The sequence below is a fragment of the Pelodiscus sinensis genome, chromosome 8, assembly GCF_049634645.1.
Source record: "Pelodiscus sinensis isolate JC-2024 chromosome 8, ASM4963464v1, whole genome shotgun sequence".
NCBI classification, from domain to species: Eukaryota; Metazoa; Chordata; order Testudines; family Trionychidae; genus Pelodiscus; species Pelodiscus sinensis.
The window spans coordinates 17,221,175-17,244,046 of NC_134718.1; the positions used below are offsets into that span (position 1 = coordinate 17,221,175).

At 42.6% G+C, this 22,872-nt stretch overlaps 2 protein-coding genes across 3 annotated transcripts in view; one reads left to right on the plus strand and one right to left on the minus strand.

Annotated features, from left to right (window-relative positions):
- The window catches only part of CDHR1 (cadherin related family member 1), a 62,435-nt gene extending 55,075 nt beyond the window's left edge, over positions 1 to 7,360 (plus strand). The window contains exon 17 of one of the 2 annotated variants that reach the window (XM_025189622.2): positions 2,339 to 7,360. In XM_025189622.2, coding sequence (XP_025045407.2) covers positions 2,339 to 2,890 — 552 coding nt within the window. In that variant the 3' untranslated portion in view covers positions 2,891 to 7,360. Of the gene's footprint in view, positions 1 to 1,440 lie in introns of both variants that reach the window. The other variant, XM_075934805.1, reaches the window with a different exon arrangement.
- Positions 7,361 to 14,231: 6,871 nt separating this feature from the next.
- On the minus strand, positions 14,232 to 20,506 carry LRIT2 (leucine rich repeat, Ig-like and transmembrane domains 2). The gene is made up of 3 exons (XM_006112386.4): positions 20,397 to 20,506; positions 19,281 to 20,062; positions 14,232 to 17,031 (listed from the first exon to the last, which is right to left on the minus strand). The coding sequence occupies exons 1-3, from the start codon at positions 20,504 to 20,506 to the stop codon at positions 16,223 to 16,225; spliced, it is 1,701 nt and encodes a 566-aa protein (XP_006112448.2). The 3' UTR covers positions 14,232 to 16,222.
- Positions 20,507 to 22,872: the final 2,366 nt, after the last annotated feature.

Consider the following 22,872-nt stretch of genomic DNA (forward strand, 5'->3'; position numbering starts at 1 on the left):
AAAATTATAGGGCTGATGAAACATGGCAAAAGTTTCAAGGTTGCTAAAAGGTTTATAACAATTTTGAAAAATGGGAAGCCCAGCCTTGGAACAAGGTTTATCTTGAAAAGAATAAACAAAGCATTGAGGACCACTTCTGTTCTTGAGTTATTATCTTTGTCTATATACTTGTGCTGATGATTCTTGTACTCTCCAGGTGTTTTAGTGATAGTAGCATAGGCTGCCAAATCCTCTCTTATTAGGCTTCTAGTGGCAGTTTAGGCCTCGGTTACCTTCACAAGTCTCAAACAGTAATTATTATTAGCAGAGAGAGAAAGTGGATTAAGTAATATCTTTTCTTGGACCAATTTTTTTGGGGAAAGAGACAACCTTTTGAGCTTACACAGAGCTTTTCTTCAGGTTCCTGAAGTTGGTCCAGTAAAAAGATATCACCTCATCCACTTCATCTCTCTAATATCATGAGACCAGCACATTTACAACTATACTGCACACAAGGATTAGCCATAGTAGTTTTCCAAGTTCTATACTTGATATTGTGTATAGTGAAGCTATACTACAGTGATGTACCAGGTTTTTTTCTTTGGCCTTTCCCATAGCTGGCTTTAATTAAAAGAACATGAGCTTGCCATATCAGATTAATATGGCTGCTTGCACACTAAAGTGTGAGCTAATTTTCTTGATGTTTTCCCAATATGTCCCAGACATTCCTGGTCATTTTAAAGGGAATTTCATTTTGTGTGTGCTCTGAGGTCAAACATTTTTTATAGAATGATATTAAGGAGAGCTTTAAGTGTCCCTTGTAAGATGTGCACTTGTGTGGTCACTCAGGAAAAATTCAGATGCTGCCCAACTGCTTAACAGAGTGCTCACAGCAAGGTTTTGTGTTTCTACTGATGGTGCACATTCACATGCACCTCAACAAATATTATTCTGCACATACATGGAAAAAATCCACACGTGGGTGGAAAGAATTAGAGGGAACATTGATCTGTTTTTGTTCCATGGGTTTGTGAATGACGCATAGGTTTCCGAGCAACTCAGATTTGGGTTGGGCATCATTCCAGTAATTCAAGCTACCCATTGTGTGATGCTTTCCCATGAACATGTGACAATGCAAGGGGAGAACATGAATGATGGAGGGGGAGGGCTAGAAATAATCCAGCTGCTTTAAGCAAGTGGATAATTATCTTTCATGGTCATCATTAGCCCCAGTTCTCATGGTGGTGAAGCTAGTGAGAGATGGGCAAAATGCAGGATTAAATCACACAGCTGGCAATTTTTATTTTAGCTTCTATGTAGGAAAAATATGTAAGTCATACATAGGCATAAAAAATTAAGCCTCCTGTATCTCCAGAGTATTCATAAAAAATGCCTTTTTTTTTTTTTTTGGACTATAAAGATGTGCAGGTTGACAAGTTCTCTTATTTTTGACATTTCCAGATCAAGTCCAGGGTAAAATCCTATGTATTAGGCCTCAAGAAACAGCCATGGACAATATTTGGAATTTGCATGAGTGGCGTGCTTTCCACCATTTCCGTAACAATGGTGATCTCCACCATCACGTACTGGAAAAGTGTGAAAAGATCCAGACTTCATCCTCAGGGCAAAATCCGAAAAATCATACGGGGACCTCCAAAGCACTCAGTGTGCTAAGCTGCAAAATGAACTGTTCCTTCATTTGTCCTTAATATGCCATATATAGTGTACAGTCACTCTTATTTAGTTTTTAGAAACAAAAATCTTGTTCTGCTCAGGTCCATTACCTCAAACAGTTTTGTTATGTCTGTAAAAGAGTACTAGAAAACAGAATGCAACACAGATCTGCTAGAGACGGATTGTGTACCTTACAATCAAAAATGCAGTTGCCTCAAACTATGGTAATACCATATGTTGTAACAGTCCCATAAGCTGTATTGTGTGCAGATCTTCTCAAAAGATTGTCCCAATTCTACATTTCTACTGGGATTTTAAAATATTGTTCCTTCTTTGAAATTAATTCTGAAATACAGCATAACAGCTCAGCAGCATATTCCAGAGCTAATTCTCTTGTATATGCCACTATCTCACACAATTGATACAAATTATTGCAGGAACACTACTTCAGTGTTTCACCGTTACAGTACAATGCTGTAGATATTTCTTTTGGGCCAGTTGGTATTAAATCTGAATGAGCCAAATTCAAATGTAAAATAATCAAATTGGTTAATATTTTTTAACAAAAAAAACAACAACTTCTGTTGGTCAGCCCTCATTATTACATATTTTGGACAAATGAAATGCTAGCACTTCTGTCTGTCCCGTAGAGTAAGTCACGTGTTCTCTTTGTACTCTTTTACAGACTCTTCACAAAGGGCCTATGGCCACCTTTTTGATGCAAACTAAAGATAACCCCATGAAAGCCTTAGGAGTGCTAGCTGGTGTCATGGGCATAATGGTGGTGATCACAATCATGATCTCTACTGCCATGTTCTGGCGCAATAAGAGATCCAACAAAATCATGCCGGTGAGACGGATCATAAAAAAGAGACAGATCCATCAGCCCAGGACTGTCAGGATGGAGTGGCTGAAATTCAAGCGGTTCAGCAATCCTGCTGAGAAGTTTGCCATTGAGGATGACGCACAGAGTCTGCAGAATGAGAACAGCAACAATAACGTCCAGGTGCCCTCTCTGCCACCTACTGCCCCGGCCCTGCCTCCTCCCCCAGTGTTAGCACCCCGGCTAAACCCCACGGAATGGAGAGTGCCCACAGTGTCGGGCTCCCTCAGCCCCAAGTTTATAAACAAGCAGTGGAAGAAAAGAGGCTCCAGCAGCACCCACATTGCCCTGGTGTCAGAGCTCAAACAGAAGTTCGAAAAGCGGAATACAACCGGCAACAGTCCTCATATCTAGTGCAGCTGCAGCAGCGAGGCCTGGAGAACACATAGCCACGCAGTGCATGGCCTGATGTGCATGGTGTGATGCATCTTTCCCTTCCCTATCAATACCTAAAGAATTAAAAGCAGTACTCCACCACTACAACCACCCATTACTTTGCACAGGTATTACACGCTAGTATATTTTGCAATGGAATTATTTCACATAAAATATTGGTGCCAGTTGCTAGACTTTAACTTTGCTCATTTTTAGAAACCAGTTTCCTGCCGGCACTGTATGATCAAGGTGCTAATTGTCCTGATATAGGCTATGAGGCCAGTGATTTTGAGGGCATCCAACTTGAGACTTTTTTTTAAGAGGCATGGTTTTCACCCACAATGCCAGTTCATGTCTGTCCTTTGCAGTGCTGGAAGATAGCTCTCAAGATGCCTATAATTGGGCTCTTCAAATCACACCACACTTGAAAATATTGACCTTCTTGTAGAAACAGCAGTATGGGAGGTTATTTTTTAAAGTAAAACAGCTTTGTCATGATGTTTTCTTCCATTTCCAAGCCAAACATCCCTTCTGAAGAAAAAAAGAAAAGGGCCACTCAAAAACAGTTGGTGATGGGCCCAAATATGGAAATTGCTCAGCTATCAGGAGTGGGGCAACCAAAAATGGTGAAGAATTTGCCCTGGTCTACACTAGGGAGTTATTTTCAAAATAACCCCTCCTTATTTTCTTAATTTCTATCACCCTCCTTATTTTGAAATAATAAGCAGAGCAGCCACACTACCAACCCCATTATTTTGAAATAATGGCCTAGTTATTTTGAAATCTGTACTCCTGCTTCCCTCAGGGAATAACACTTATTTTGCAATAGCATTAGTGTGGATGTTCCGTTGCTGCTATTTTGAAATAACTATTCCTCAGAGTAATTCAAAGTAACTAATCCTCAACGCTTCCTGAGGCTCTAAGTTGAGGTAGTGTGTCCACAATAAGGGAGCCTGCCTCAAACTAATTTCAAGGCTCACCCATAAGAGGGACACGCTATTTCAATTTTGTTATTTCAATCATTATTATTTTGAATTTAGTTATTTTGAAATAATTTCCTAGTGTAGACATGCCCTGAGGGAGACAAAATTAGTGATTAAAGCCACAAGACTGAAATGTAAAAATTGAGCCACAAAATTGACAGAAAAAGTAAAAGCAGCTTCCTGGAAGCTGGGTCCATCAGTCAGGACCATGCCTTTAAACAAAAAACAAAACAAAACAAAAAACAAAAAAACCCACCTCCTTTACTTAGAAGAGCTTGGGGAAATGTTCTTTCTAGCATAGCATTTTGGTGTGGTGTGTTTTATCATCTATAATGGACTGCACTAGGGGCTAGTTTTCCATTTAGGCTCAAAACATTACTGTCCTAATTATGTTACAGTTAAAAAGCTACTCTCATTTGCATCTGAAGCACCTGTTTTGTGCTGTAGTTTGCAGCGTGGCAATACAAGCACCTTACCTAAGATTACCCTCTTTCATTAATATTGTTAAAGAAAAGCTCTTTATTCATTTCTGAATGGATGAAATAAGCAAATTAACAAGTCAGAAGGGAGCAAGTAAAGATGGTTTTCTGTGAGTGTGTCTACACTGCACCCTTAGCTTGAAATAAGCTATGCACTCTGAGCTATGCAAATTGCATAGCTTATTTTGAGCTAATTTCGAAATAGGTGAAATTTGGTGCTGTCTACACAGCACTTATTTCAAAATAAAGAGCTATTTCAAAACATCCCTTACTCATCGTGGAATGAGATTTACAGAGACGTCAGAATAGCAAGCCCGTTATACTTTGAAATAACAGGCTTGCTCAAAAGACGTGGAATAGCTAAAGACCGGAAATAGCGCTGCAGTATAGATGTAGCCTGTATGCCTGAGATGAGCACTGAAGTACACTGTGGCCACTTTGTACCAACTCAGCAAAGCAGCTGTAACTGGCATTTCACTAGCTGGTAAAGATAGGTCAACCATTCATTTGCATCACTGATTTGTTCAAAAGCAGCTGGCCAGTACTACTGAGTATAGCACCTTTTTTCCAACTCCAGGGATGATGCCAAAAGTGGCACTTGAAAACTTTTCCCTCTCAGACACACTCTTATGTGGGAGGTTGTGAGGTTAGCGCACTCTGCTACAGCATCACGTTATATTGGCCCCAGGGATATTTTGGGCTCATACGGGGTATGCGTGAAAATCAGGATGGTGGCAAACCGGAGAAATGTGGCATATTCTGAATAACCATCTCTCTCCTAGACTACTATTTTGTTAGCTTATATTGCATCTGCTGCTGACCCAGAGAAGGCTGAACCTATGGGGTGCATGGATTCTCTTCTTAACACCTGTATCCCTACACCATCATATAGTCCCTTTTCTCTACATCTGTGACTATTTGGTGCAAGCCGGTACAAGACTCAGCATCTCTTTCAAAGTATTCCCTTTGGGTCCATCTGTCTCTATGCTAGAAAAGACAAACACTATGTCAGCCGCTTTGGCTAACACTAACAGCAGTAGATATACAGGATAACCAGAGAAAGCAGTGGCACAGAAAATCCTTTTGAAATGCACCTAGAGGCAGTTTAACCAATTCCCTTGCAACTACATTAAAAATCTTAGCTGTGATTTCTGCCCATTTACAGTATGACACCATTGGCTTCAAGAAAATTGTGCCTGGGTTAGCCTGGCGCAGTCCCACCCATGCTATGAACATTCCAAACTATTACTACTTCCATTGATTTCTGGATACATTTCTCATAAAAGAGAAGAGGAGCAAATTTCACTTATCAAGTTGAGGGAAGTGAGATTTCAAACGGGCTGGAGCTAGGTATGGCATATACTGTGAGGCATTGCACAGTGCCATAAATGGTACTTTAGGACTGTGTTTGGCCTATGAGTCTGAGCCTCCATTCCATTCCATCCCTAGAGCACCACTGACCTAAAACTGGTGTAAGGGACTAGAGTATCATACCCTATATAGCAACAAAATCTAGGATTTCTTTCTATCTATCTGCAAAGCAATTGTACTAATTATTGGAGCTATTTCTTTTTAAAGTCTCAGGGTGTGACTGTACAGCAGGGCTTAGCTCCAAATAAGCTATGCAAATTGAACTACACTAATTGCGTAGCTTATTTCAAAATAGCTTATTTCGAAACTGGGAGCATCTACACAGCCCTTATTTTGAAATAAAGCACTCTTCCTCCAATTTCCCTTACTCCTCATACAATAAGGGTTACAGGAGTCGGAGTAAAAAGTCTTCCAGCTTGACAGTGTTTCAACATTATTTCAAAATAACTGCCTGCCTTGTAGACACAGACTAAGTTATTTCAAAATAACACTAGTTATTTCAAAATAATGTTGCTTTGTAGAGGTACTCTCACACTGAAGGGAAATGATTCACTGAAGTCTAGCGATGAGGATTACAGAGCACCAAATGGTACCAATATACATGTTTTATTATCCAAATCAATTAAGAAGCATCTGTTGTGAAGTAGAACTGTGCAAAGAATGGCTAAGTAGGGAAAACGTGACTTTGAAACACTTACTTAAAACAAAGTTTAATTGTGCTTTTGCTAGTCCCCAGAAGGCAAATGTGTAGAAATGCGGCATGTTTTAAAAGAAAAGAAATAGTGGCTTGTAACAGTGGTGACAACTGACTCGTAGCACAAAACTCTTGGGACAAAATTTTCTGCTAGCATCACTCCTCTGAAGTCAGGTGGCAAGCCTAGTTTTGCTTTTTTTTTCTATGCAGATCTGGTTGCTACTGTTGCTGCTCCTGATAACTTTCCCCTGGTTCTTTCATTTCTTCATCACTAGTATCTAGCACAACAGTTTTTTATTGGCTCTTGTTCTTTGGGGTCTGGCTAGACTTGAAGGATCATCTCATCAGTTTGTGTAAATCTGCCTGAGTTCAGAGGAGCGAGGCCAGGTTACACGAGCTGGGGCTCAGACCCCTGCATTCTGGCCAGCTGTGACATTAATGTTTGCCTAAATGTTCAGCTTATGGCACCATTTACAAAACAGCAGCAAGCAGCATTTGCACAGTTCTGCATTAGAGACCAAACCCCACCCCCAGGGATAGCCAGGTAACTTCCTAACTGGATCAGGAGGAGCACTCTGTGTCATACACAAATGGTTTTGCTGACTAGAAGGAATTTTCTGTACATTTCATTTGGTATACTTCTGAATCTGTTTATACATTTCATAACATACCAAAAGCTTATAACAATTGTCTCTGCTCCTGTCTCCATGATGCTGTATTTCTGTCAGTATTTATTGTTTGTTCTATGATATGAAGAGCCATAAGGGCCATTTACTTACTTGGAATGATAAGATTATAGTCTTAAAGAAACATTTAAGAGGAAAAAGATGTTTTATTATATATTGTGAGACTTTTTTTCAATGAATACAGGTGTTCTTACCCGTTACACTGTATTACAGATGCTTTTATTAATAAAATCTATAAAAGGTGTCCATCACTTATGGTATCTGTGTTTTTTGTTTCTCTTAGCTGTGGCGTCTTTCCTATTTTGTGCTGCTTTAGCTTAAATTTTAGAATATTATAAAAAAGGCAGCATTGAAGTTGTCCATTCTGTACCTGCAAGTCAGACAGTTTTCCTTTGATGACCAAAATTAGGTTGTGGGGGAAAGAGTTAATTCTGCTGATCCATTCATAGGAAAGTGATTCTCTTCTGACTCCTGTCAACAGCAAAAGTTGCGGGTTCTTCTGCAGGTGACATATAGCAAGAGGGCAAAGGGCTTTGAAAAGCTGCTGAATTCTAAAAGGCAGAGCTGGCAGCTAGAAAAAAACCCCGATCTTGATGCAGAAACAGAGCAAATTTGATATGGAAATGAAATTAGTACTACAGGTGGAACCTCCAAAATCCAGGACTCTGTGGTCCAGCAACATCTGTGACCAACATCTGTGGTCTTTTGCTCTGTATTCACGCCTGATGACTTGACCTTGCTGGTTTTTGTCACCGTTCAGAAGGTTTCAGCAGATCAGAGAAAGTGCACAGCAACATTAGAAAGGCCAGGGACAATTTGGTTGTAGTATGAGGTGTGTTCCCATAGGATAATAAGAAAGTGTCCAGATGCTTTTGCATGAGTGAATGTCCTCTAGCCGCTTTCAAAGCTTGTTTCATTGTCTGCACAAACCTTTCAGCTAATCCATTGGTGTATGGGTGATACAGTGCTGAAGTGATGTGATGAATGCCATTATCTTGATGTTTGACAAGAAAAGGCAGCCTTGAGAGACCATCTGCATTACAATGCAGAGTGGATTTCTGATATCTGATCTCAAACGTGTGTCCAGAAAGCCACAATACCCATCGTTGCATACGACTAGCAGCCAATTGTATAATGCCTGTACGCAGACCAAAAATTGCAGTCAGAGCTCAATGGTTGGTGAGAAGTATAAAAATATTCCAAACAGGTACTGATGACATTTCCGAATCCCTAAAACAATTCCCAATGCTGCATGCTTAATTTGTACATAGTTAGTTTCTGTCTTGCTTAAAGTGCATGAAGCAAAAGCAAGTGGTCTCTCTTCTCCCAAAGACATTATGTGTGACAAGACCACTCCCACTCCATAGAAAGAGTCATCACAGGCCAACTGTGAAGGTAAGGATGGATCAAAATACGTCAGGTCCTCCGAGTTTTGCAATGCACATTTAGCCTTGTTATATGCAGCATCACAGACTTAGTCCACTTCCAGGCTTTGTTCTGGCCAAGGAGCTCATGAAGCGGTTTTAGCAGTGTGACTAACTGCGAGATAAACTTTCCATAATAGTTCAATAGTCCTAGAAATGAGTGAAGTTGAGAGGTTGAAGCCTCCACAATAGCCTTGACTTTTGCAGGGGCCTTTACGAAGGCCGGTAACATCAGTGATGTGTCCCATATATTCAACAGAGTGCTGAAAGAATGCACACTTGCCTTTGTGGATTCGTAGGCCATAGTCTCCCAGTCTTTGTGGGGCAGCCTCTAAGTTCATAAGGTGATCCTCCTCATTCCTACCAGTGACCAGGATGTTGTCAAGCTAGCACTGGACTCCTAGCAAGCCACACAAGATCTGGTCCATAGCCTATGGAACAAAGATGGTACTAGGGTTGCCAGATGGTTTAACAAAAAATACCAAACACTTCTCCACCCCCCCCCCCCAAAAAAAAATACCACAGGGAAAAAATTCTGAGAAAAAAAAAGGGGAATACCAAAGTTGTTAAGCTAAAAAAAGGGGGGGGCACTGCACCTTTAAATGACCCCGCACTCCTCACTCCTGCCGCCAGGCTTCCATCCAAGGGAAACAGGAAATACCAGACATTTCACATCTCTGGTATTTTTTTTTTAACCGGACGGGGGACCTGGATAACGGACAGTCCGGGTGAAAATGATAAAGGGTAACGATAAAGCCCTTTATATGTCATAATAGTCAACAGCTCTTGGGACTTTTCATCAACGTGCATCTGTAAATACGTTTGACTCAGATCAGTCTTGCTAAACTTTTGTGCCCCCAGCCAGGCTCACAAAAAGGTCATTGAGGCAGGGAAGAGGGTATTGCTCTGCACACAACCTGGGTTAACAGTGACCTTAAAATCTCCACAAATCCAAACAGAACCATCTTTCTTCCATATTGGAATAATTGGGGTTGTCCAGGGGCTACGGGTAACTGGTATTAGGACTCCATTTTTGACTAGGCGCTCCAGGTCCGCTTCAACTTTTGGCTTCATGGCATATGGCACAGTTCTGGCCTTCAGATATTTTGGTTGGCTGCCAGATTTAATGTTCAGTTTCACAGTGATTCCCCTAATACTTTCCAGATCCTCTCCAAAAGGAGCATATTTCTTTACTAGCTCAGTGTGACAGAGCATCTGCCCCACACTGGCCCTTTAAGGGTTAAAACCCAGCCCGGGAGAGAGGTGGAGCAGCAGAGCTGTGGAACCAGCAGCTGCAGCAGGTACTAGCTACTTCGGGCCCAGCTGAGCAAAATGTAAATAAAGGCTCCTGGAAGGGAAGAGACTGAGACTCACTCTTGCTCTAGCTGGGGAGCAGGAGGGACCTGGCTGCTAGGGAAGCTGGAAGTTTCCTGACTTAGAGTAGGCCTGGGGAAGACAGGCAGAGCTGGGGAAGATCTGGCCAGGCAAGCTCCCAGGCTGCAGTGCATGAAGCAAGGCCTGAGGCTATGAGGGCTGCAGAGAGACACCCAGGGGAGGCAAAGGCAGCAGATCCGTGCCCTTTGCCAATGATGAGTAGCCATTTCAGATTGCAGTTTGCCCCTGAGGCATGGGCTAGATGAAGACTGGCAGTGGGTCACTGAGGCAAGGTGGGCATAGGGAGTTGGGGGTTCCCAGAGGAGGAGGACCCCAGAGGGGGAGGGCACTGTGATAGGGCAGTACCCAGAAGTGGAGAATGTAGGTGACCGTGGGTGAGACACCAGCCAAAAGGGGGAGCTCCAGGGCAGAATAAGTTAATTCCTGAGTGACCAGCAGGAGGTGCCCATGGCAGTGAGGTGAGCCTGGTTATAACCAGTCAGACCTGTTTCTTCTTTAGTCATCTGGTGCACTTCTGCCCAGTTCAGCTTGATTTTCCTAAGTCATGATCTACCCATTAAGGCTCGGTAATGTTTTCCCGTAGCTCCCCTTGGCTGCAAACGGCGAACCAGAGCCAAAGGGAGCCATGAGGCTCCGTGGCTGTGGAGCCAGTAAATATACAAACCACAATGGCCAGTTAATAGGTTTCTCAGCGTGGATCTGTGGACCACTTTCAGAAACACGGTCTTAAGCAGAAGGTGCTTTCGCTTTTCTTATAGGCTGTGTCTAGACTGCATCCCTTTTCCGTAAAAGGGATGCAAATTAGACACATCACAATTGCAAATGAAGCAGGGATTTAAATCCTCCCCGCTTCATTTGCATAAACATGGCTGCTGCTTTTTTCCGGCTTGGAGCTTTGCCAGAAAAAAGCGCCAGTCTAGACAGGGATCTTTCGGAAAATAAATCCTTTTCCGAAAGATCCCTTATTCCTCTTCCTTTTTGGTCCACCAGACCTCAGACCTCTTCTTCGGCCAGGAAGCGCTTTTGAAGTGTAAAATTTCCTTTAAAAATGTTTGTATTTGTGAGCTAAAACCAACGTATTTGGGAGCTGGGAGTTGTGTCTGAATAAGGACATGCTCTCCTGCCCAGAAAGGGAGCAGAACAGTTTGTTCAGCTGGCTCCAAAGGTTGGCAGGCATCTGATGTTCAAGCAGCATGCCTGCTCAGGGACTCTGGCAGCTCCACTCAGTACAATGGATTAGGCCGCTGAAAGTGGGTCAGGCAGACTCTGTGAAGTTCCCAGGATGCAGCAGCATGTTCATCGGGTGCTTGGACAGATAGGGAGGCTGCCCCCCACCCACAGGAACTGCCCCAAATGCTGCTTCCTCAGCGCCCATTGGCCAGGGATGCCACAGCCAATGTGAGCCAGTTCTCAGGGGCGCCTGTGGGAAGAGGCGCTGCACAAACACTCTCAGGCCCTTGCTCCTACGTTAGGTCTGCAGGAGTTGAACTTAAGGCCCCTGCGAGTGGGTTGCGTACCCACCATTAGAATTGGACACGTTCAGCTAGGCACCCAGGTGAGAGCGTTCAAGCCACATTTAATGTCAAGACACAAAGGGCCAAATTGTGCCTTTTGACACAGCCCCACGAGTTACCCAAGAGGCACCCTCCTGAGGCACAAGTCCCTTCCTGCTTTGGGAGATAGCGCTCTGCCAATGGCATGTATTAGCAGAACTGATAGTATCCCCAGGCAGGTGGGCACACTGGGGCTGGAGCAAAGCGCAGTGTAGAAGTAACCTGTACAGGAGCATCAGAGGGGTTCCTATTCCTCTGCACAGACGTGTAGGCCAAGTCTCAGGCTAATCTTTATGGAACAACCCATCATTAGATAGCATGAGACTGTAAGATCAAGCAGAACAGACTCAGTCATTAGCATATTCCCCTGCATTAGTTATAAGCCAATGTTTCTTTTGTCAGATGCCAGCTGGTCTCTGTGCTCTGGAGGGAGCACTACTCACTTGCATTCATTTTAAGTGAATCCCTTTTTGAAGATGCATTTTGTTACATGCCTCAATGAGACATTTAGTGTCTTAGAAATTAAAAAAAAACTTCCCACCTTGGTACATGCTCTGTGGCTCAGTTTCCCTTCTTCTCCAGGCCCTTCAGTGGCCCACTCTGAGCTAGGCAGATTCTAGGGCTGTTTAATGATTTAGCCCCCAGGCAAAACATGATGTCTTCTCCAAGGGGGTAAATGAAAAATCCAACACAACAATCATTCAGCCACACTGGAGTCTTCAGTCCATTGCCAGACTCAATAGGCCTTCATCCCTCCTATAAAGTGACCCAGGCCTTCCTGCTTTGGATTCCTCTCCAGGGACCCCTTCACAAGCAATAATCCTCCTCATACCCCTTTGCTTGCCTTCATGGACTATTTCCTAGATCAACCCATCTTTGGGCTTTCCCCCAGCCCCTTCTGGGGCTCGCTACCTCTTTCCGGAAGAGAATGTCTCCTGAGGAAACGTTCAAATGTAAGGACATTGAGTGTAAGCCCACGGAAGAGAGCCCACTAGCTCTGTCTGCACCCCATCTGGCTCTACTACAGGAAAGTCTTTCTACAGGTGACCCTGGATGTCCTGCAAGAACTTTCCTCCCTGAAAATCTCCCCCATCAGACTAAACAGGCTCACTCAGAAACCTCAGCCTCCACTGCCTGAAGAAAATATTACCTTAGCAGAGACAGGGCTGAGACCAACCCCTTTAATGTGCCACGACCATCCTTTGATACTCCTTCACTCTCATCATCACCACTGCAGTATAGACGTTACAGGATCTTTTGGTGAGACCATTTAATCACTGACTGTACAGGTTTCTTTTCAAATAGGGCAAGTATATGAAAAAGACCACACACGCACAAGGCTGTAAAATTCATGACTGCGTACAATTCTGCCTCTTCTGAAAATCAATTATTTTATTTTAAAACCATATTTTACAACTAAGAACTGGGAAGACTACACAGCCACTTAAAACAAACTGGAAAGTACAAGTTGAGAGCAATTAACTATATAGTTATAGCTAAATATATGTACACTAAATTGTGAAATTGATAAGCAATAGAGAAGAAAATGTAGCCCCATGTAAAAGCCCTATGGAAACATTGTTTACTTCTTGTTACTAACGTGTTGCCATACAACCTAGGAGATAACGTGAATCTCAGCCAAGCTTATTAAAATCCACTTACAGCACTGTTTTCAGCTCTACTGGGTTTTCTGAGGCTTTCCACAGCAACCCATTTGTATTTATACCAGATAGTCACGTCTTGGTTATGTTTTAAAGCAGGAGGGCAGAAGTATCTTCCAACTCCTGAGAAACACAGCTGTAACTACACTGTTAGAAGGTTTGTAATTGCTTTTTCACCCTGATTTTTTCCTTACATTTTAAGGGAAAACTTCGGTGTTCAAATGTAAGGACATTGGCGCAGGGGCATGTTTTTGTTCTGTGTCCATTCAGCACCTAGCCCAAAGAGGATCTAGCCTGGGGATCCTATTTACATGCTATCACAATGCATATAATACAAATCAATAATTAATACAGGACAGGAGGTGGTTTTTCCCTATGTTCTGCACAAAGCTGATCATATAGTTGGGTCTCACTATACGGATCATTATAATTGCTAAGTTAAAGGATTCCCCCTTTTAAAATCATCCTTTGGTTCAAAAATTCTGCAGAGAACACAGAGCTGCCTCAGTAGCTACTGTTCCTCTAGAAGAGTCACAATCCAGCGAACTTCTGCAATCTGTGGCGTGCCTGACACCTTTCTGTAAGTGCAGAGAACACAAGTGAGGGAGGTGGTTAATAATTCCCTGCCAGGATACAGACAGCAGGGAGCTGCACTATTCGAGTTATCCATTCGGCATTAAAGATGTGAGCTGGGTTACACTGTCAGACTAGTGTACAGGGGACTTACTAGAAAAGCAAAAACAGAGCCTGTGGGAGAAATATGATCCCCAGTGAAGCCAATGAGAATTTCGTCAGGATTTCCTTCTGTAGTTAGAATCTAATTTTTGCGAGCACATCTAGCTATGTCTATACGTGCCAAAGGAAAAAAGGGAAAAGGAAAAATGGAGAAAACTGCAGCTTTATCCAGAAGCAAATTAAGGTTTCATGAGGCCAGAGCAACTGTGGGACCCCTTCCTCCCCTTGCACCCAGAGTCCTGTCCCCATGCCACACTTTCACTCGCAGTCCCGCCCATGGCCCTACCCTATTCTGCCCTGCCCCCCTACAGCCGCATCCCATTCCACCACAATCCACCTCATTCTGCAACCCCCATTACAGCCCCACAACCATTTTGCTCCTGTTGGCCTTCCCCACTGCGTCCCCTAGAGTGGAGCAGCTCTCTGTCTTTCTCACCTTGCCACGGCCCCAGGGCTTCTGCAGACAGTAGGAGCTCCCTGGGCTGGGTAGTGTGGATGCTCCACTTCTTACTTCAAAAAAAGGGGAGTTCTTTCAAAACAACTTCCCAGTGTAGATCACAGCCCCCAACCTTGAGACTGCATCAAGGATCTAAAGTTCCTCCATCAAGGATCTAAAGTTCCTCCAGTCCCAAGGCTGCAACCAGGGTCAGGTTACTGGGGCTTCCCCCAGCCAGTCTCACATGCCCAGCACTCCTGCCTGGGGTGGGGTCAGAGAAAGCAGGAACCCATTTTTCTTCAATTGGCTGAGGCCACTGGCTTTAGCAATCTGGAGTTGTGAATAACTGTTACATTTGAAAACTCAATTATTTGCCTAAGTAAAGTTTCTGGGGTTGATCCTTAACACATCTGGCCAATTTTTTTTGTCATGAAAACTTTTTTTTTCCACAGAAGAAAAAGTTTTTTTGAAGATATTGAACAAGTTTGTGAAAACGTCTGGGGTTTTCTTTGGAAAACCAGGAAAAAAATATAAGAAGTTTTGAGGCGGGAGGGGGTTAAAAAGATTTCTGTATAAAACAATTGGCATTTTTGAACCAGTTGTAAAGCTTAATTAAAAAGACAATGAGACCCAGTCTCAGAGGTATTGCTCCTTTCAGGTTCTGGGTCTTAGCTAGTACACTCGCTATGCAGTTGTTAATGTAATGCCGTAGTAGCACAACTAAACATTTAGCTGTCATTTTGTTTCAAATAATCAAAGACTATTCCCCTTTGAAGACTAACCCCATGTGCCATTTAATGTTATGAAGGACAGCTGTTTTTCAATCTTCTATGTGCAAGCTAGTTCTTAAATGTCCTTCAAAAGGAAGAAAATAGTGCCTATTTTCACATGGGGCTAGCTCAAAAACAGTCAACATTGTCTTTTTCTGTGAATTTAACACAGCAAAAAAAAAAAAAAAAAGAAAGAAATGATCATTTGTATTCAGACCAAAATTATAGAGAGGTACAACCCCAAGTGGAACGTTATAAGCAAGTGAAACAAGATTGTAAAGAAAATCATTGCTGCGATGCATAAAGAGACTCCGAACAGCATGAGATAAAGCCATGTATTCAGTCATGAGGTGTCAAAACCAATGCTCTCCCATTGCTGAAACTTGCTATGATCAATATAGCTAAGCAAGTGAGAGAGTAACTTAGGGTACATCTACACTGCAATGCTATTTCCGGATACCTCTGGGATCCCAAAATAGCTACCCTGTGCCTTTTGAATGCGTCCTCTATTTCCATGAGGGATAAAGGATGTTTCAAAACAGTGTGTTATTTTGAAATTTGGGCCTGTGTAGATGCGCCAAATTTCGAAATAGCTTATTTCAAAAAAGAATTGAAATAAGATACGTAATTTGCGTAGTGCAATTCGCGTATGTTATTTCAAGCAAAGGGTGCAGTGTCGACGCACCCCTAGAATTTCATTTCATCACTATCAGCATTAAGCTGCAAGTAACCACTGAAGAAGCCTTTTGTGGCTCAACTAGGTGTGTGTGTGGTGTGTGTGTGAGAGAGGGGTGGGGACAGTACTGCATGTATGAATAATCTGTAACAATTACAATTCCATGTTTCTGTCTTCTATTCAATTGAATTTCCCAGGTAGCTGGAAGTACGTATATTGGTTTCCCTGCTAGTAATGTACATGTCTTTATTTACTCTCCTGCTTAACAATAGCCCTATTTTTCCTTAAAGATTCATATGTTTGCAAAACTTTTTGAAAAACAAGGTTGTGTGGCTGCATATCACTTGCCCAGTAATTACGTAACATGGGACTTAGGGTGGGTTTTTTGTTGTTGTTGATCCATCTATTTTCAACTTGCTCTAATCTAATATGGGGTTGAATTTATCAGCTAATAGAGATCAGCGCTATTTCTGTGGTTAGGCTTGTGTTTGTTTGGCTTCTCCTTGTCCTCTGGGGACCTTGGCTTTCTCTTGTCTTCACTGGAGTCTTGATAACACAGCCCCTCCTCACTGCCGGTTGGCAAGCTGTCAAAAGTGTTTTCCTTGTTTCCTGTTTTCAGGTTCTTCTGCCCTTTGCGATTCCGATGGCAGAATGCAGCACACTTCTCCATGCAGTTGAGCCGGGTCTCCGTGGTGCACGCATACATCCCAGCAGGCACTGCCAGCACCATGGCGCACACAATGATGATGATGTGGATGAGTTTCTCCCTCTGCTCCAATTCACTGATGTCACTGCCCGTGACAAAGACAATGCATTGGCCCTTCCGGGGTGCCTGGTTCCTTAAAGTGACACACACCTCGTACTTGGTCGCTGGGAGCAAGTCGTTGACTGAGTATGTGTTGGTGCCAGGGCCAATGTAAATCATCTCCTTCTTGGAGTCATCGTACTTCCCGAAGTGGAGGGTGTACCAAGTTTCTCCGGGATTCTCAGTCACTGCATACCACTCCAGTGTAATCCCATACACTGTCTGCTTGGCAATCCTCACGTCAACATAGATATTCTCATCAGAGATCGAGGAAGAGAAAGACGAGGAAGAAGCTACCATTCTGGGAGCCTGAATTTTCAGAGAAATTATGGTAGAGGTGTTGCCAATGAAGTTGGCAGCCATGCAGGTGTAATTGCCCTCATCCATAAGGTGAGCTGAAGGAATCACCAGTTCTGATTTCATTGTATCTTCATTGATGTGTGTAGTGGACACTGGGGAGAAAAAGAGAGCAAGAGCAGACTTGTCAGTTTGTACAACTCCCCTCCAGCTGTGTCATAGGCACAATGGTACCAGACTTCTCTTCAACCCGACTGTCAGATTCTGAGATGCATAAGGATTTCTTGATAGATTAGGACATTATGACTCGAAATCCCCAACAAAAACTAACCCCAGACATAAAATGTCATGAAAATATTGGCTACTTCTTCCCTGCACTTTGCTAACCAGTTTAACTCACTGAATCATGTTCCATCTAATGGGAACAACATGACATCACGTAACAGGTGTGTGCATTGGAGAGGAGGGGAGAAATAGGTCAGGGACAGGATAGCCCACTTGTTCCTGGGAAATGCAGAACACAGGTGTCAGGACTACATTCAATATAGGTGTGCCAGGTCAGCAAAAATTTACCTAGGCCCAGACACTGAATATTACATAAGAACATAAGAACGGCCGTACTGGGTCAGACCAAAGGTCCATCTAGCCCAGTATCCTGTCTGCCGACAGAGGCCAGCACCAGGTGCCCCAGAGAGGGTGGATCGAAGACAATGATCAAGCGATTTGTCTCCTGCCATCCCTCTCCAGCCTCTGACAAACAGAGGCCAAGAACACCATTTTATCCCCTGGCTAATAGGCTTTTATGGACCTAACCTCCATGATATTATCTAGCTTCTCTTTAAACTCTATTATAGTCCTAGCCTTCACAGCCTCCTCTGGCAAGGAGTTCCACAGGTTGACTACATGCTGTGTGAAGAAGAACTTTCTTTTATTAGTTTTAAACCTGCTCCCCATTCATTTCATTTGGTGTCCTCTAGTTCTTCTATTTAGGGAACTAATAAATAACTTTTCTTCATCGGCCCTCTCCACACCACATTATTGCTAGACAGGGTGCCCAGGCTTAGGTAGATACACAACTGAGATCAACATTAGAGGAAAACATTTTCAGTTCTTTGATTGAAATCTCTTATCTCCCTAGTTCCTGGGATGGTAGTGATGGTTTACAGTATTGTAATCATATTTCTCCTGTTGTCTTACTGGTTATTATTGTAAATTTGCTCATGAGTGTGCTGGATTACTGATGTACACTCATACATAGACAAGTTTTCTAAATATAGAGGTAATCATTAAAAAAAATGGGGGGAAAGCACAAACAGTTCTTTTTATCTCCCAGGAAAAGCCTCCTCACTTCTACGTGCTCTGCAGTTCAAATGGCTTACATAAGTGATAATAAATCAAAGCAAAAGTGTTTTAATGGACACAGACATTTATTCTGGGCCAAATTCTATCATCCATTATACCAGCAAATGCAAATTTCAGCCTCAAAGGAATTTGTTGAATAAAATATGAGCAACTGGTGGGTTGCAATAGAAACTGGAAAACAATCTTTACTACCTGTTGAAAATATTTGCTCTAATCTATCTAGGTTTAGTAGTTATGGGCATATGGCAAGAGAAAAGTGTATAGAATTGATATAATATACAGCTTGTTAAGGGAAAATGAAAATGCTGATAGAACATTAAAATAAAAGCAAATCATATTCTGGGACTCATAACTAAAACTATTGAATTTAAGTGTCAGGCATTGTGGTACCACTCAGAATTCTGTGTAGAAAACATAGAAATGATCTTAGGAAAATACATAAATTGCACTCCGGAAGGCACTCAGTATGAGATGGAGTTTCATAAGGCTCTAAGCTACAGACTAAGAAAGCAGAATGGTAATGAATTTAGTACTGTGGTCTTTGGAGAAAAGGGGACCTCATTAAGAGTGACAAAATCAAAAAGGGAATAAAGCAGCCAGACTCTGTGACCTATTGTTTTATGCAAAAACCAGGGGAATATATTCTGGTTTGTAGAAAAATGCAGGGGTTTATATTAGCCATTGGAGAACAGCTGCTTTATCATCTGTACGCAAGGCCATAAGAACTTAAGAAATGTTAGCAGGAAAAAGCCAGGAAGCCCTTGGATAATGTATCTTTTTCACAGCCTTCTGTCCTTCGCCATACATATGATCCCAGTAATGTGGGCGAATGTCTCCGCTTCTCACTTTGCATATTGATTCTGAAATCCTACTTGAAATAGCTTTGCTGGACTTTGTCTCCTGACTGCTCTGTGCTGTTTCTGGCAGAAACTGCTGTTATTTCAAATAATTGTAATGGTTAGGTGTTGTATGACTCAGTGGTAGGCAAAGAACTGACTCCCACTTCTTACACGGTAAATAAAAAATAAACGCTATTGCTTACCATTAAATGCTCTCAAATGTTTTAGGCCATAGGTCCACCAGACTGCTGGGGAGGGGCTGCCTTGTACCAAGCAGGCCATAGTAACATTCGATCCTACCTGCACTGTCAGGTTGGAATCAAGGGAGGAGGTTAATGGCTTCATGCAACTGTTGAGCTCCACTTCATGAAAGAACTTTCCTGCCCTAAATTTAGGGCTTGAACAAGTTAAATAAGAATTCATCAGAATGACAGGTGGGCTAAGAGACTTGATAAACTGGACAAATCCCCTAAGGCGACAGTCACAGATCCATGGGTTATCATGTAAAGCCAGGACCGCGTTGGAAATAGCCTCCATCCTCCTCTCAGGCTGCTGGGTTTTCTGGTACACAGGCCAATTATAGAAAACATCCCTGGATATGATAGTAAGCTGATTTGTGGATAAGTCTAAGTAGGTCAGGTTGGGCAGATACCTGAGTGCATGTTCTGGAAGCACATCCAGTTTATTGTGCTTTAGATCCAATATTTTTAAAGCTGGAGTATCTTGAAATGTTGTCCATGGTACTGAACTTAACTTGTTTCCCTGCAGTCTCAGCTCTGTCAAATCCTTCAGGTATTCTAGGCTCTTCAGGTGCATAACTGTAATGTTATTGAAATTCAGCCAGAGATATTCCAAGGCACTGGCATTGGAGAAGGACCCACGAGGCAGCTCTGTTAAATGAGAGTTTTCTATTCTAATTTTTTTGATGTCTTGTGGAATGTCTCCAGGTATCTTTCTCAAGGATGTAGACATGCACAGCAAACTCCTAGAAAGAAAACCAGTAAAACTTTAGCTAACGCACTGCACTCATGGCTAGCAAACTGCTCTACCTCATATGTATAAAGGGTACTGGAAGAATTATAAACAGGACACTTCCATAAGCAATGCAACATGGTTGATTTCCCCCTCCCTGCAAAAGAAAAAAAGTATCCCAATAAAAATGTATTTTGTATCCAAACTAGCGATACTCAGAAATGCTAGAGCTATCCCCAACATGCAGCCATCTATTCCTGGCCAATATTCACAAGACTGCCCAGTCCATACTAGAATCTCCAAACAATTCTTCTGCAGAATATCAATAAGATGCCAAGATTTCTTACCTTCCAAAGCTGTCACTGGAGCAGGAGCATCCTATAACACAAGAAGAAAGAGCTGGGTTTATCTTGTAAAAGGACAGAAGAAGAAAAATGATGCGACAAATGGAGTCCATATTCTCCTTTAAGAAAGCACGGGGGTTGTACCAGACATGCCAGTAGCTTCCAACGACCAAATCCTATTAGCCATAATCTTCCTTGACGCAGGAGTAAGCCCTGCTGGAAACCACACCATAAGGGATACATGTAGCATGGCTAATTTTCTGGTTCCAATCTCCAAATTCACCCATGGGACCAAGTGAAAATATTAATATCTCCTGGGCAATATCCCCTTTGACAAATGACATGGTGAAGTGAATATGATTTAAAGTGACTGATAATATTTAGACAAAACATCTTTTACTGAAACATTTAAAAGTAGCCGAAATCTAACAGCTTCTGTTTCTCTCTACACAGAAATGTTTAGCTAATTAAATTTAGCGTGCTTTCCAGAACTAAAATGATGTTCCTCTGAATAGAAACATCACATCAAAGGTGAGCTTTTATCCCCTTTGCCCAGACTTAGGGTACTTCTACACCGCAACACTATTTCAAAATAACTAGCAGTATTCCAAAATAACTTAGTCTGCGTCTACACAGCAGGCAGTTATTTTGAAATAATGTCTAAGTACTATCAAAATGGAGGACTCCTGTAACCCTCATTGTATGAGGAGTAAGGGAAGTCGGAGAAAGAGTGCTCTAGTTTGAAATAAGTGCGGTGTAAACGCTCCCTATTTCAAAATAAGCTACGCAATTGATCTAGCTCAATTTTGCATGACTCATTTCGAGTTAAGCCCTGCAGTGCAGATCCATGAATAGTTCCAATTAAATGAATGGAACTATTTGCAGAAGAAGGTACTAGGCCATATGGGCAAGAATCAGTCCTTAAATGTCATCATTCTTGCAGGAAAACTTGAATGTCACACTGTTTTTCCTGAAACAAAAGGGCTATTACAGACGGAGATGGCAGACGCAGAAGGTGGGGTGTGAGCTAGTGCCCCTGCTATGGTTATATTGTTGGGAGCCACTGATCTATGCTCCCACCTCATGTGTTATTTTTAAGTGAATTGTTTCAGCTGCTCATGGTGGGCAGGGCTCTGCAACTTCTAGAGGTGAAGATGAGAGCAGGGCCAAAGAGGCCAGAGCAGCCAGAATGGCACTCAAGATCAAGTCAGGAGCGGCTACCCTCATGGAGAGAGAGGCTGTCTACTAAGACACCCCCTTAGCCTGCTCCCTCCCACGCTTCAGTATTTCTCACTCCCCAAGCAGAGCACCCACTCTGCTCTCTGTCTATACCTGATACCCACCTCCCCCTCAGTCCCTGCCTCCACCCAGCCCTCATGCAGAATACCCAGACCAAGTCCCTGAAACCACCTCCCATGCCCCGACTGCCCCATCTTTTATGGTTACCTTTGCTTCACTGTGCATCTTCACTCCATTGCAAGCCAGTGTCTGCTGTCTCTGGTTAAGGGTCCGATGAGGGAAGAGCCCTATGGTCTTTCCTCTCGGCTCATTGTCAAACAGGTGTAAGAAAACAGCTTGTGGCCACTTCGGCGTGTGCCGGGCAATGCACTGAGCTAAGGCCTAATTATTGGGCAAGGGATCATTTTCAACTTCACCTTTATTTTGAAGTCTAGGATTTCAAATCTATTCCATTCCATAGGCCTCCCACAGGACGTGGGCCCCACCCTTTAAAAGTCCCAGTCCACGTGCACATTTAAAAAATATGTCTGTGGTGAGGGGCTGAAGAATGACAAGTCATAAGAATTCATTGTTATATTGGTCAGCCTTTTCCTGACACTTTCAGAATGAAGTATCTGTGTTCTCCTGAGGACATCTAGTGTGCACAGTCCTTATTACAACTAACAGCAGGCAGCACTGTCAATGGAAAAGAGATTAGCTATGCAACCAATCGGCATGGAGCTGGGTCACACATTGAGATTAGAGCGAACCTACTTAACCTATAACCTTACGAGATCAGGATAGAAAGGTATTTATAGTTTTCCCCTTGCAGATTTGACTTAAACATGGTTTTCAGGTATTGCTTAATAGCACTGCACTTGTCATCACTGTAAACATAGTGTCTGATCCTGCAGCTTTTTAAATGTCACTGGGGGTTGGGCATTCAATTTCAATGGGCAACAGATCAGCTCTGTAGATTGTAATATTAGAGCAACCACATAATCTTTTTCACTGGGTGTGCTCAGTGATTTATGGCATAAACCTAACATCTAGGTTGCATGACGGTTCCTCTCAGGCTACGTCATGAGCTAATATATAATAAGTATTTAATGTCCATTGCATTGTACACCCAGTTATACCCTATGGCATGGAACTTTGCCATTTTTCAATGGAAATGACATATATTTTTACATATCAATAAGTCATTATGGAAGGGAATTAATGTAGGAGAAAGGCACAAACAGCTCTAAACCCTCCATAA

Coding starts and splice junctions, on each gene's coding strand:
- LRIT2 (XM_006112386.4), bottom strand. CDS start 20,506: ATGGACTCCATTTGTCGCATCATTTTTCTTCTTCTGTCCTTTTACAAG. Junction 20,063..20,396: donor TCCAGTGACAGCTTTGGAAG/GTAAGAAATCTT, acceptor TTTTCTTTCTAG/GAGTTTGCTGTGCATGTCTA. Junction 17,032..19,280: donor ACATTTGAGAGCATTTAATG/GTAAGCAATAGC, acceptor TTTTCTCCCCAG/TGTCCACTACACACATCAAT.